Source organism: Lepidochelys kempii, chromosome 7 (assembly GCF_965140265.1).
Source record: "Lepidochelys kempii isolate rLepKem1 chromosome 7, rLepKem1.hap2, whole genome shotgun sequence".
NCBI lineage: Eukaryota > Metazoa > Chordata > Testudines > Cheloniidae > Lepidochelys > Lepidochelys kempii.
The window spans coordinates 61,236,995-61,250,684 of NC_133262.1; the positions used below are offsets into that span (position 1 = coordinate 61,236,995).

The 13,690-nt window shown below is 44.4% G+C and overlaps 1 protein-coding gene across 8 annotated transcripts in view; it reads left to right on the forward strand.

Annotated features, from left to right (window-relative positions):
- The window catches only part of TUBGCP2 (tubulin gamma complex component 2), a 91,684-nt gene extending 89,832 nt beyond the window's left edge, over nt 1–1,852 (forward strand). For all 8 annotated transcript variants that reach the window (XM_073353112.1, XM_073353111.1, XM_073353117.1 and 5 more), the window contains one exon: nt 1,475–1,852. In XM_073353112.1, coding sequence (XP_073209213.1) covers nt 1,475–1,589 — 115 coding nt within the window. In that variant the 3' untranslated portion in view covers nt 1,590–1,852. The remainder of the gene's footprint in view (nt 1–1,474) is intronic.
- Nucleotides 1,853–13,690: the final 11,838 nt, after the last annotated feature.

Here is a 13,690-nt window from a genome sequence, read left to right on the forward strand (position 1 = left end):
TTTCAGATCTACGCATGAACAGCTACTATAAAAGTGCCCGGTATTATTAGTAACACTGGGTCTTTAAGATCCCTCTGCAGCTACATTGCAACATGGTGCGAAATGTGTAGGGCCTGCTGAGGCACTGCCAGTTTCTCATCCCTACAGGGTATGCACTGGGAAATCCTTCTCAGTTGAGCTTGGATGAAGTGCATCAAACAGAAGTGCCTCTCACTCTATGCATTCCTGCCAGTATTTTTTTCCCCAGAGGAACTGCGACTGTTGTTGCTGTTGATGTCCACTGGTGGCAAGCCATGTACAGTACTGGACTGGGGTTATTTTTTAATGAGAGAAGATTAAAATTAAATGAAATCCAAATATGTTAATATCTGGAAATTCTCAACTAAGGCATCAAACAATTGTAGGTTTAAGGGGATGAGTGAGGATGGAGCGGGGCAGAGAGACTTGGCATTCCTAACCTGATGTGTCACAGGAGGAAAAGCAGTGAAGTTACAGCCTAGGATACTTACCAGCTTGGACTTAAAAGCATGGAAATGTTCCTTGTATTAACATTTATAAGTTGAAATAGCTGCAGTTACAGAATTGATGGACAGATGTAAGATGCACAGCCCCAGTGAGCCATAGGCTGTAGCTTTGATTCACAAAGCAAGAATCCTTATTTTAAAGTGTATAGTCTTGTTTTTTTCCTTCAGGAGACTGTGTGTTTATTGCTCATAGAAGTAATTTTAAATGGCTAGTAGTAGCTTGTAACCAAAATTTATAATACCCATTTGTTACTCAGAGACCCTTCCTAAAACACACTGCTTTGCTTGATGTTTCAGAATCATTTTTCCCTAACAATAGTAGAGACTTGGATTAGTAACATTCAGTTTTACAGCATAGTCCAGACTGAAGGTTGGGAGATCTGGGATCTATTCCCAGTTTTGACACTGACTTGCTATTTGGCCTAGTGCAAATCATGCCAGCCCTCTATGCCTCAGTTTCCCCATTTGTAAAATGGGGCTAATGCTGCCTATCTTCCTTTGTAAAGTACGTTGAAAGCTTCAGACAAAAAGCCTTATAACTTGCTTTTATGGAATATTTGTGATGATTCTGTTTTAAACACAGGTAAACGATGTCGGAAAAGTCTCCCAGAATCAACACTTTCATTTACAAAAATTCCAATTTTGGCAAACTCTGATTTTCTGAAATTCCAATATGCTTCCACCCCTGAGCCATTTAGATAACTGGAATTTACCTCTATAAGGTATAAATACACTGTAAATACACAGGTATAAATACACTGTAAATCATAAATAATGGTAATTATGGTAACTGGTGAATTTTAGGTGTATGCCCAGGAATTTCTCTCATTTTTACTATGGAATTTTGAAACCCTTAAATAGCATTTGAAGCCTGTTACCACTTCTCTCTGTTTTCACACTTCTGGGCCATTTGTGGGAAGACTATTGAACATGTGTTTGCTTTCCTCTAGGCTGGATTTCAATGGATTCTACACAGAGCGGCTGGAGCATATTTCTGCACAGAGGAGTCAGAAAGGAGTTTCCGAAGCTCCCCTTCTTCCCAGGGTCGTTGTATCCACCCAATGACGCTTTTATGTTACATATTTTAGATGCTGCACCTTTCACACCAGAATGCAGTACTCTTGCCCAGTTGTATCTGTGAGTAGTTTGCACTTTAAACTCCATAAAAGCTGGAAAACAGCAGTCGTCTAGTAAGATCGTGTTTGAGCTTCTGAAATCTAAACGTGGAAAGGATTTTGTCACTTCTGAGATACTTTTGTTAACTTTTTTACCAAATATTAAAACTGTGTGTGTTGTATAATATATAAAGAAATAAAACATCAGAATTATTTGGTCTCTGTTGGCCTGAACTTACTGCTCACTTCAGTCATTCTGGGTGACTACAGCTTGGTCATCTTATGTAGTTCTGCTAATTCACAGATAGAGATGTAAGGTAGTTACGTGTTGTGACTTAGGGCTTGAAGAAAGCTCGCTGAAGCCCAGTGGAGTCCCTCCATTGACTTAGGTTTGGATCCAGGCCCTTTTTCAGTGTCTGTCTGCGATTGTAGCATAGATGCCAGAGCTATGCAAATAACAGACTTTCAGTTCACTGTCCAAACTGAAAAATGGAAAGAGAAATTCACTTTCAGATGACCTGAAACAAATTTTTGGTTTTTGGCAAACTGAAATTTTTTTCTTTTGGATTAAACTAAACTTTTTGTTCCATTTTTTAGTTCAAACTTTTTAAATGAAATTGAAGTAAAATTCAAAACAAAAGGTCATTTTGAATTTTTGACCAAAATAGTTCAGTGAATTCCATGTAAGTTTGCAAATGTTTTGGTTGACATGAATCCTCATTTTTCATTGGGTGGGAAAGTTGGGAGAGGTTCATCTGAAATATTGTTCCCAGGTCTAATGGAATCAGAACATCTGTCTGAGGCTCAACCCACTCATTATTCAAGTAAGTAATGTTGCTAGGTTGGGAGGAGAGACCCAGAGAAATGGCAGAGCTCATCATCTCCATCCCCTACTACTCAGGATTGCACATTGAGGGGCTCCAGTTATCTAGGCCGTTGTCAGCTCTGCAAGAGACTATGGGCATGTACTCCACATAGGGCTGCTCCTCAGGAGTGTTTGTGTATGCCATGTGCAGGCAGCTGCCTATGCATGGCAAACACAAGGCTGCCTGCAGTGCTTAAAGAGCCCTTATGCTCTGTGGGTTTGCACTGTAGTTGTTTTTCAGGTGTAACTCAGGGTGTTGGATTTGACCTGTAGAACCCTATATGGTTTTGGTTCTGGCTACATATTCCCATTTCCGTAGAACCCAGATATGGTGGCCTTTAGGGCATTCTATTTTTCTGGGATGGCCTAACAAGGGGAGGCTGTTTTTCCTCACAATAGGTTCATTAGTTGAATAATTGATGGCTCTGACTGCAGCCTTAGGCTTATAGGAACCATCACTTCCATCACCAGATCAGGAAAGGAGTGTCTTTTCTTTCCACTTCTCCTCTCATCACATGCATTAAACTTTTGACCACTTTTGACCATACACTTTCTAGCACGGATGCCTTTTTGAGCATGCTAGTGGGAAGGGGAGGATAATAAAAGCCAAGCTGATGGAGAGTTAAGGGTGCTGTACAGAGGCAGACATGTCTGGCCTCTCTCATAGTAATATCCACCCCACATGGTGGCACCCAGCTATTATCCAGAACAAAGTTGTTTAAATCCCCCTATGCAGTAAGTATCAGGGCAGTTTATTGCAATACAACACACAGTACTTACAGGAAAAGGTCCCCTCTGCAGTGCTGTCAGGCTGGTTCTTCAGCTGGGTCTTGGGGACCATCTCTGGCAATGTATCTGCCTGGGTCTGTGGCTCAGGGTTGGACATGCCAGAGACCTTGGTTGTTTGAGGATATCTCCTCGCTGACGCCTGTGGTCAGCTGGGTGCCTTCTGATGGCGCAGGAATATCCGTTTCATTGTGGCCTCCCTGGCAAAACTGCAGTCCAGCTCCTCCTAGTGCATGTACTGGGAGCGTTACTGAAGCTGTTGTTTTTGTAATTCTGCTGGAGCTCCTTTGTTTTGTTGTGGCACTAGTCCATGTCCTGGGAGTGCCCCTACTGCCACATTTGCAGTGATAGCCTCTCATTCTATGATCTCTCTTCACATTCCACTGACTCTTGTTAAGATGGGACTGGATGTGCTCATCTCCCCAGGGAGACAAGGAAATCGAGGACTTCCAGATAGGAGCACATGAAAGCACAGGACTTATAGCACATGGCTGCTATAATGGACTCCGTGCATGTGAACTTGCTACAAACTTGAATTGTGAAGGGGCACACTTGGGCTGAACACCAACATTTAAATGGGAAGGTGACATCCAGTCAGGATGACCCTGGAGCAGTAGAAGGTGCACAAGGGAAATACAGGCTAATCCCGATGTGAAGCAGTGCAGAATGGAAGAGGATGGCCTGAAGTGGTATAGTTAATTACAAATAAGGATGTTTCCACATGAAGTGTAGAGTAGATAACTCATTCCAAAGTAGTTATGCTGCTTCCAAAGCATTTTAATTAAAGTGGGATAAGATGCCAGATAAATAAGAGAACTTGTGTTTGGCCATTCAGGCCGAAAATATTTCCCCCATTGACAAACCCATAGACTATAAAACGGAATTGAGATTGCTGACACTGCGCTGCTCGTAGAGTTTAGCATTTTAGTTTCTAAGTTAATCTCACTACGTGCATGTTCACCAGGATGCTCTAGTGGGCTACAGTGAAAGCTCATCCGAAGGCAGAGTTGATGAGCTACTAGCTGAATGTGGCCAATAACTAAGCATTAATTTCACAGGATATTCCTTCTTAGGAAGCAGTGAGAGCTGTAGGGATAGTTCTCTGCCAGGTTCAAACACCAATATAGCAGGTAAGAGATGGTTCTAGGGCCCAGTTTGGTACTGTCCAGTTGACTAGCAGAAAAATACCAAAAATTGCATTCATGAAGAACTACCAAACTTTATGTTCCAATAGAAAGTAGGTGCAGGTTCTTCTTTAAGTGATAGAACATGTCCATTCCAATATAGGTGTGTACACCTCATGCACAGTTGTCCATAGATTTTTTCCCTCAGCAGTACCTGTTGAGGCAATGTGAGCACCCTCTGGTTCCTCACGCCAGTGGAAGCAGGTATAAAGGGCCGTGCTACCCCCAATCCCCCTCAGTTCCTTTCTGGTTGTTGCAGTTGTGATCTTTGTATCCGCAAATCTTTCCTCCCGTAGTATATATAGTACCTGTTGTGTTAGTTTTTAGGCTTGAATGGTACATCCCTAAATAGTTGTTGAATGTTTAGAATAGAATTTTTTAGTATAGGGTTACTGATGCTTAGTTGGGTACTGGGCTAATGCCTCATTCTCCTGGCTTCACGACTTGTTGCTCTAATAACAGGTCTATGCCAGTAAGCTACCCACACCTCAGCTCCCTCAAGTGTCTGGGATTGGTGCATGTAAGTGATAAATGTCATCTTTGTAGAGGGATCAAATCCTGCTCGAAAAAGGACTGCCAGACTCAAGTACCTGTTTATGGAGTCTGCACTTCATCTGCTTTCGGAAACTTCTTGCTCTGAATGGGTAATGAGTGCATCTGAATTAGTTTGGAGTGCACCCTCTTTTCTGAAAAAAGAAAAGGAGTACTTGTGGCACGTTGGAGACTAAATTTGTTAGTCTCTAAGGTGTCACAAGTACTCCTTTTCTTTTTGCGAATACAGACTAGCACGGCTGCTACTCTGAAACCTCTTTTCTGACTGACTCCACAGGCAGGTCCGCACCGCCAGTGCCTAAGGGGAGACTTATACAGTCTCTTCTTAAAGACTCGGTATCAGGGCTTTGGAAGTCTACTGTTAAGGCACTGAGCTGAGGCAAGAACTCATAGGTGCAGCCAAAGAAGATGCAGCCCCCAGATGCTGTCCGTAAGCCAAGATGGATTGCTGACTCCAGAGTCGAGAAAGGGTCCATTGAGACCAATCCCTGAAGGAGCAGTGCACCTTTTGGTACCGCAAGCTCAGGAGCCCTTTCCAATGCTATCTACACCCAAGACAATCAAGGCAGCCAGGGAGTTGCTTAACCTGTTGGTGCTGGCTTCTCCCACCATTCTGGAGTCTTGCCCAGTACCGGGATTGGAACTGCTCACTCCAGTGATCACATCTCCAGCCCTGGAGCATGGTTAAGTACCAGTATTCTTCTTCAAGTGATGATATTCCACTGAGGGTTATACGTATGCGCCGTGTGTCTGGAGCTGGAGATTTAGTAGTGTCTGTTGGTCCGCGGATGAGCCGTTGTTCCCCTCATGGTTTCATCCAAGGTGATGAAGGTGGGGCGGACTGATGGCACCCTCAGTTCCTTCTCACTGCTGCATGTTCCACGTCTGAGTCTCTGCTGTTCTCTCATCTCTTGAGACACACTTTCTAAAACAGAAAAGGAACTGTTCAGTACTTCTATATAGATAGTATTTTTGTTATTTTTAGAGTAGTTTAGTGTTAGTAGTAGTTTTTAGGACTTTTACAGACTTTGGGACGCTGTTTTACCGGTCTCCTGCTTCCCCCACCCTGCCAGCACCCAGGCCTGGGTACTGGATTATGCTGAAAACTCTGGGGTTCAAAAAAAAGCTGGACCTGTTTGGCAGGAAGCTTTTTTCCACAAGAGGTTTACAGCTGAGGATCATAAACCAGCAGCCTCTGTTGGGTTGCTCCAGTTTCAGCCTGTGGGATATTATCCTGAAGTTCAAAGACAATGTTCCTGATGAGGCAAAACAGGAGTTCTCTGCTATGGTGGGGGAGGGCAAATTAATTGCCAGAACAACACTGCAGTCGAGCTGGAGGCAGCGGACTCTGCAGCTCAAGCTGTGGCTTCTGCCATCACTATGGAGTGTTCATCTTGGCTGCCGTCATCAAGCCTACCCTCCCCCTCCCAGAGATGCAACAAACAATTCAAGACCTCTTTTGAAGGCCCCTCGCTATTTTCCAATAAAACTGATGAGCTTCAAGGGTGAGTCCCTTGAGCCTCTGTGGATTTATACACCAGCAACAAAAAGAAAATGGTTCCACCTAGAGTGGTTCCAACAGTTTCAGACCTTCTTGCAGTGTTCCCAGGACCTGCCCAAATAGAGGGGCAGGAATCACAATAGGCATCGTCCTCCACACGTCTTTGCAGCTGTCAGTTCTTATAGGCAAACTGGGTCTTCTAAACATCCATTTTGACCTGTTGGTTGAGAACAGTCTGCCACCTCCCAGAATACTATCTTTCTCTACTCCTAATTTTGCTAACCACCTATACCACTTCCTAAATGCTTGGACCTGCATCACCAAGGATCAGTGGGTTTTAACCATGGTGGAACTGGAATACACCCTTCAGTGTATTTCTATTCCCCCCTTTCCTGTCCCTCTTCAGGGGTCACTTTTCACTTTTAGATCTAAGACAGTTAAACAAATACCTGAAGAAAGCAAAATTCTAGATGGCTACTTTAGCACATCTATTATGCCTTTGTTAGATCCTGGGGACTGGTATGCTGCTCTTGACTTAAAAGAAACTAAGGCTGTCAATTAATTGCAGTTAACTCATGTGATTAACTCAAAAAATTAATTGTGATTAAAAAAATTAATCATGATTAATTGCACTGTTAAACAATAGAATACCAATTGAAATTTATTAAATATTTTTGGATGTTTTTCTACATTTTCAAATATCTATTTCAATACAATACAGAATACAAAGTGTACAGTGCTCACTTTGTATTATTTTTTATTATCATTTTCACAGTGCAAATATTTGTAAAGAAAAGAAATAGTATTTTTCAATTCACCTCATACAAGTACTGTAGTGCAATTTCTTTATCATGAAAGTGCAACTTACAAATGTAGTTTTTTGGTTACATAACTGCACTCAAAAACAAAACAATTTAAAACTTTAAAGTGTACAAGTCCACTCAGTCCTACTTCTTGTTCAGCCAATCACTAAGAGAAACAGGTTTGTTTACATTTATGGGAGATAATGCTGGCCACTTCTTAATTACAAGACACCTGAAAGTGAGAACAGGTGTTCACATGGCACTGTTGTAGCTGGTGTTGCAAGATATTTATGTGCCAGACGCGCTAAAGATTGGTATGCCTCTTCATGCTTCAGCCATCGTTCCAGAGGACATGCTTCCATGCTGATGACGCTTGTTAAAAATAATGCGTTAATTAAATTTGTGACTGAACTCCTTGGGGGAGAATTGTATGTCTCCTGCTCTGTTTTACCCACATTCTGCCCTATATTTCATGTTATAGCAGTCTCTGATGATGACCCAGCATGTTGTTCGTTTTAAGAATACTTTCACTGCAAATTTGACAAAATGCAAAGAAGACACCAATGTGAAATTTCTAAAGATAGCTACAGCACTCGACCCAAGATTTAAGAATCAGAAGTGCCTTCCAAAATCTGAGAGGAATAAGGTGTGGAGCATGCTTTCAGAAGTCTTAAAAGAGCAACACTCTGATGTGGAAACTACACAACCCAAACCACCAAAAAGGAAAATCAACCTTCTGCTGGTGGCATCTAACTCATGATGATGAAAATGAACATGCATTGGTCCGCAACGCTTTGGATCGTTATCGAGCAGAACCCATCATCAACACTGATACATGTCCTCTGGAATGGTGGTTTAAGCATGAAGGGACATGTGAATCTTTTGCGCATCTGGAACATAAATATCTTGTGACACCGGCTACAACAGTGCCATGGGAACGCTTGTTCTCACTTTTAGGTGACATTGTAAACAAGAAGCAGGCAGCATTATCTTCTGGAAATGTAAACAAGGTTGAGCAGTTGGCTGAACAAGAAGTAGGACTGAGTAGACTTGTAGGCTGTAAAGTTTTACATTGTTTTATTTTTGAATGCAGGTTTTTTGTACATAATTCTACATTTTAGTTCAACATTCATGGTAGAGATTGCACTACAGTACTTGTATTAGGTGAATTGAAAAATACTGTTTCTTTTGTTTTTTACAGTGCAAATATTTGCAATCACAAATAAAGTGAGCACTGTACACTTTGTATTCTGTGTTGTAATTGAAATCGATATATTTGAAAATGTAGAAGACATTGAAAAATATTTAAATAAATGATATTCTGTTATTGTTTAACAGCACGATTAATGGCAATTAAATTTTTTTAAGTGCTTGACAGCCCCAAAAGAAACTTATTTTTATGTGGCAATTTACCAGAGCCACTGAAAATTTCTCAGGTCAGCAGATCCCTCTACCAATTCACAGTACTGCCTTTTGGATTACCAGCAGCCCTTCACATCTTCATTAAATGCTTGGCTGTGGTAGTGGCATTCTGGCAAAGGTCAGGAGTTCATGTGTTTCCTTAGCTGGTTGCCTGGGCGGTGAGAGGCCAGTCTAGGTCTCAGGAGCTCTCCAGCGTTGCCACTATTTGTACCACTTTCAACATGCAGGAATTCCTAATCACTACAGAGAAATCCATTTAGTCTCCTGTTCAAAGAATAGAATTAATTGGACCAGTCCTGGACTCTAAAAGGGCCAGGGCTTTCCTGCTAGCGCTGAAGTTCCAAACAATACAGTTCGTTGCTCTAGATTGGGGTCGGCAACCTTTCAGAAGTGGTGTGCCGAGTCTTCATTTATTCACTCTAATACAAGGTTTCGCGTGAGTACATTTTAACGTTTTTAGAAGGTCTCTTTCTATAAGTCTATAATATATAACTAAATTATTGTTGTATGTAAAGTAAATAAGGTTTTTAAAATGTTTAAGAAGCTTCATTTAAAATTAAATTAAAATGCAGAAACCCCCCAACTGGTGGCCAGGACCCGGGTAATGTGAGTGTCACTGAAAATCAGCTCGCGTGCTGCCTTTGGCACACATGCCATAGGTTGCCTACCCCTCCTCTAGATCTAAAGGCACACCCTGCCACAGTGGTTCAGAACTGCCTCAAACTTCTAGGGCACATGGCAGTGTGCTCTTCTATGGTGCAGTATGCCAAACTGCATCTCAGATATCTACAGGGTTGGATAGCCTCAGTGTGCTCACCAACTCATCGCTACCACTTGCTTTTCCTGCCACCCGCTTCTCACCCTTTTGGCCTGTGAGTTACAGCAGCTCAGACAGACTCTGACTCTGTGGGCCAAACACAGAGGTGCAAGTACGTGCTTGTAAGTGGGTTAGTCTTTCTGCAAGATGATGATGTTTAAGTTTGTGAAAAAACTGGTAGGGAGGGGCAGGTTACACCCTCACTGTTACACCTGTGACTAGTTCCCCCCAGGATGCCACCTGGGACTGGGGTACAACTGAGTCCACTTGACCCACCAGCCTGGGCTCCCTTTACACTGTACTGCTGTGACAGGCCTTCAAGCCCTCTCCAGCCCACATACAGGGGGGACACACCCAGCTGTAGCTACATACAGATGCTGAGATGAGCTCTGCATGGGAAGGCTTCAGCTAAAGAACTGCCCAGATACTCAAGTGTCCACACCCCTCTGGAGGGCAAACCGAAAATTATACCATCCTGCACTGCACAGAGAACTGTACAGCGTAAGCTTATGAAATTTGCCTCCTCCATCAATGTGGAGAGGAAATATCCAACAGCTTTTTACCCTAAGTTATAACTTCCACACTGGTTTGTGATAAAGCAAAAACACATTTATTAACTACAAAAGATAGATTTTGAGTGATTATAAGGGATAGCAAACAGATCAAAGCAGGTTACCTAGCAAATAAACTAAAATGCAATCTAAGCTTAATATACTAAAGAGATTGGATATGAGTAGCAAATTCTCACCCTAACTGATGATTTAAGCTGGCTGCAGGCTCTTAAAGGGCAAGCTGCACTTGCTTGCAGCTTAAAACCCCAACGTTTCCTTTCACAGCCTAGAAATCCCTCTAGCCTAGGTCCAGCGCTCCCCCAGTTCAGTCCTTGTTCCTCAGGTGTTTCCAGGAGTCTCTTTGGGCGGGGAGTCAGTGAAGAACCATAATGATGTCACTCCCTATCTTAAATAGCTTTTGCACATGGTAGGAACCCTTTCTCTCCAAGCTTGGTTCCCATGCCTTTCAGTGGAAAAACACTGGTATTCGAAGATAGAGTCCAGCACCAGGTCATCTGGTAACATGCCCTTGTAGTGTCATAGCAGCCATAACTCGGAGGCTGTTTGTAAGGTCCTCAGGAAGGCTCCCCAGTGGGAGATAAACTTCTTCTAAGGCCTATTGTTTTCTCTAATGGCCCTTCCTATCCAGCCATCTAGACTGATTACATTCTGCCTAGTGGATGTTCCCCAGATGTAAACACATTTGTAAAAGATGCATAGACAATATTCCTAACTTAAGATAACAAAATGATACATGCATACAAATAGGATAATCATATTAAGTAAATCCTAACCTTTTCAATGATATCTCACATGACCTATCTTGCATTAAATACATCATAGTTATGCCATAATCTTACATCATAATAATGTCTCTATGAAGAATATGGGGCGTAGTGTCACAACACCCTCACTCTATGTTTTGCCCCAAGTGCTGATGAAGGAATACACAGCTGTACATGCACACATTTGCCCTGGGTGTTGAGTTTGTTCAGCATGCCTTTGCTGGTTTTGTATTGGGGTCTGATAATAGAACCACACAAATGTTGGGCTGCAAGGGACCTCGAGAGGTCAGCTAGTCCAGCCCCTTGCACTGAGGCAGGACAAGGTATTCCTTGATCACCCCAATATGTGTTTGTCTAACCTGTTCTAAAAGGTCTCCAGTGACTGGGATTCTACAACCTCCCTTGCTTGCTGATGCAGCCTTGTGCTGCTCTTGTCCCAGGCGGTTGCCATATCTGGGTTTTGGCACCGGAAAGATGAGCACATTGAGCAGTTTCCTCTTTGGGGAGGCACTTTCTCACTTTTCCAGGGATATTGCTAACAGCACAGCTCAGCTCTTTGGACATGCTGTCATTCATTTATCATTTCCTTAATCTCTCTCCACAAGCACTCTGTCTTCCTATAGTTCCACATTACACACACTATCACGTCCTCTTTTTGATGGGTCAAAGTCAGACCAGATGAAAACAGGTGCCACTACCATGGAGTTAGCAGAATCTGAGCTGCTGCCAGCAGCTTTGCCTTTGGTCCCAGGAGATCAGCATCTGTAATGTATTTCCACTGGAGTTCTCTACATTCTAATAAAGGTAATTTCCTAAGTTAAGTGCAACCTGGGACTTTTCGTCATCCTCATGTTTCTGCTCCAGCCCCCTGCTCTCAGCCTCTGCTAGCCTTCATAAATGCTCCCCTTCCAGACTGAAATCCTCTGTTCAAAGGCAAGTTTCCTGGGTAATCGGGAACAACCCGCTTAACCATTTCTGAGCACCAGAACTCACCTCCCTCTCTATGCCAGAAATCCTGCAAGCTTTTGAGGAGAGCTCCGGCACCAAGCTCCTTGGAGGCAGCACTGAGGTTCATCTGGAGGAGTCACTGTCCCCAAGAATCAGGGCCTGCTTGGTCCTGGGAAGCGACCAAGACTGGTTCCAGTTATGAGGCTTCAAAAACTGCTGTTTGTCCTAGTTTAACACTGATAGGGTGGTTTCTTTAATGAGGTGCTAATGTTCAAGAGAAAGGCAGGTGCAGGGTTTGGCTCAGCATGCAGTGGGTCACACAGCACAGGTGGCTTGGGGCTCCTGTCTCAGCACACAGCGCACATGGCTTGGGGCACATGTCCCGGCACACAGCTCAAGCAGGTTCGGGCACCTGGCTCATGTTGCTCAGCATGGGGCTCAGCACATGGCTTGGGGCACATAGCTCAGGGCATGTGGCTCAACACATAACTCACCTGGCTCAGGACACACAGCTCAGTGCATGGGTCATGTGTCCCAGGGCACAAGGCTCAGCACATGGCTCACCAGACTTCGCATGTGGCTCAGTACATGGCTGTCATGGCTCAGGGCACGTGCGTCAGAGCCCAGCTCACGCGACTCAGCCCATAGCTCACTTAGCTACGTGATCAACACATGTCTGTTATTAGTGTGGCATCTTGTGGACTTTACATGTGTCTAACAGGAAGGACAGGAGCAAGGAGGCTAGAGAGCCATGGACAGTGTTAGGGACTCTGCCTCAGACACAGAATCTGTTCTCTGCTATTACACAGTGATCAACGCAAGAGTTAAATGAAAGGATTTCATGCAATCTGGAGATGCCTTGCTGCCACTCCAACACAACTCCTCGCATTAGGTGTATTACATTAGCACCTATGGGCCTGCTGAGATCAGAGCCTAGGAGTGCCAGGGGCTGCACAAACACAGTGAGACAGTCCCTGACCGAAGAGCTCATGGGCTGAACAGAGCAGGCAGATGTGGTGGAGGCCCAGAGAGACTGAATGACTTGCCCAGGGGAGGGAGTTGAGTGGGAGGCAGCACCTGCTGGAGCTAAAGAGGATGCTGCCTGGCCCTGCCACCCCCTCCCATCTGATCTGCTGCAGCTGCCTGGGGTCCATCCTCCAGCTCACTGCCGTGACTGTTCTCTGGGCAGCATGAATACCTCAGCATGGGGTGGGGGCCAGGCACCATCCTCCTCTTAGGCTCCAGCGGGTGCTGCCTCCTGCTCAGCTCCCTCCCCTCGTGGAGCAGATGGTCACACACCTGTTGGCTGACTGGAACAGGGCCATGGTGACTCCATTGTGCAAGGCCCTTGGCACAGAGCTGTTGTGTTTCATTTGACCCCACTGCTGCTTATTGTCCCCAGGGAACCCACTCCCCACCAGCAGCACAAAGGGGCCTAGCTGAACAAGGCTCTGCAGCTTCTCCCTCAGGCACGGGTGGAAGTCCACGCCTCAGGACATTACAGTTTGCTGCTTGAAGCACTGCAATGTGCACTATAGGGAGCAGTGCTGGCTGGAGCTGAGCTGGAGGGGTCAGGGCAGGCGGGTTCTCTGGTTGCCTCACTTCCTGGAAGGCGCTGGTGATAAAATCATTCTCACATCCTCTGCAGAGCCAGGAAATGGAGGTGCTTTCTGTGTGGTTTGTTGCGATCCATCTGTCAGAAACCGACTCCCCACCCCACCCCAAGCTTTGTGCCCTGTGTCCTGCAGGCTGTGAGAGCTGCTTGCCAGAGGTGGGGGGGTTCACGTTGCCATGACTTAGGATAGAGATGCAACAGGTCTCTGCTGTACTGTGCACT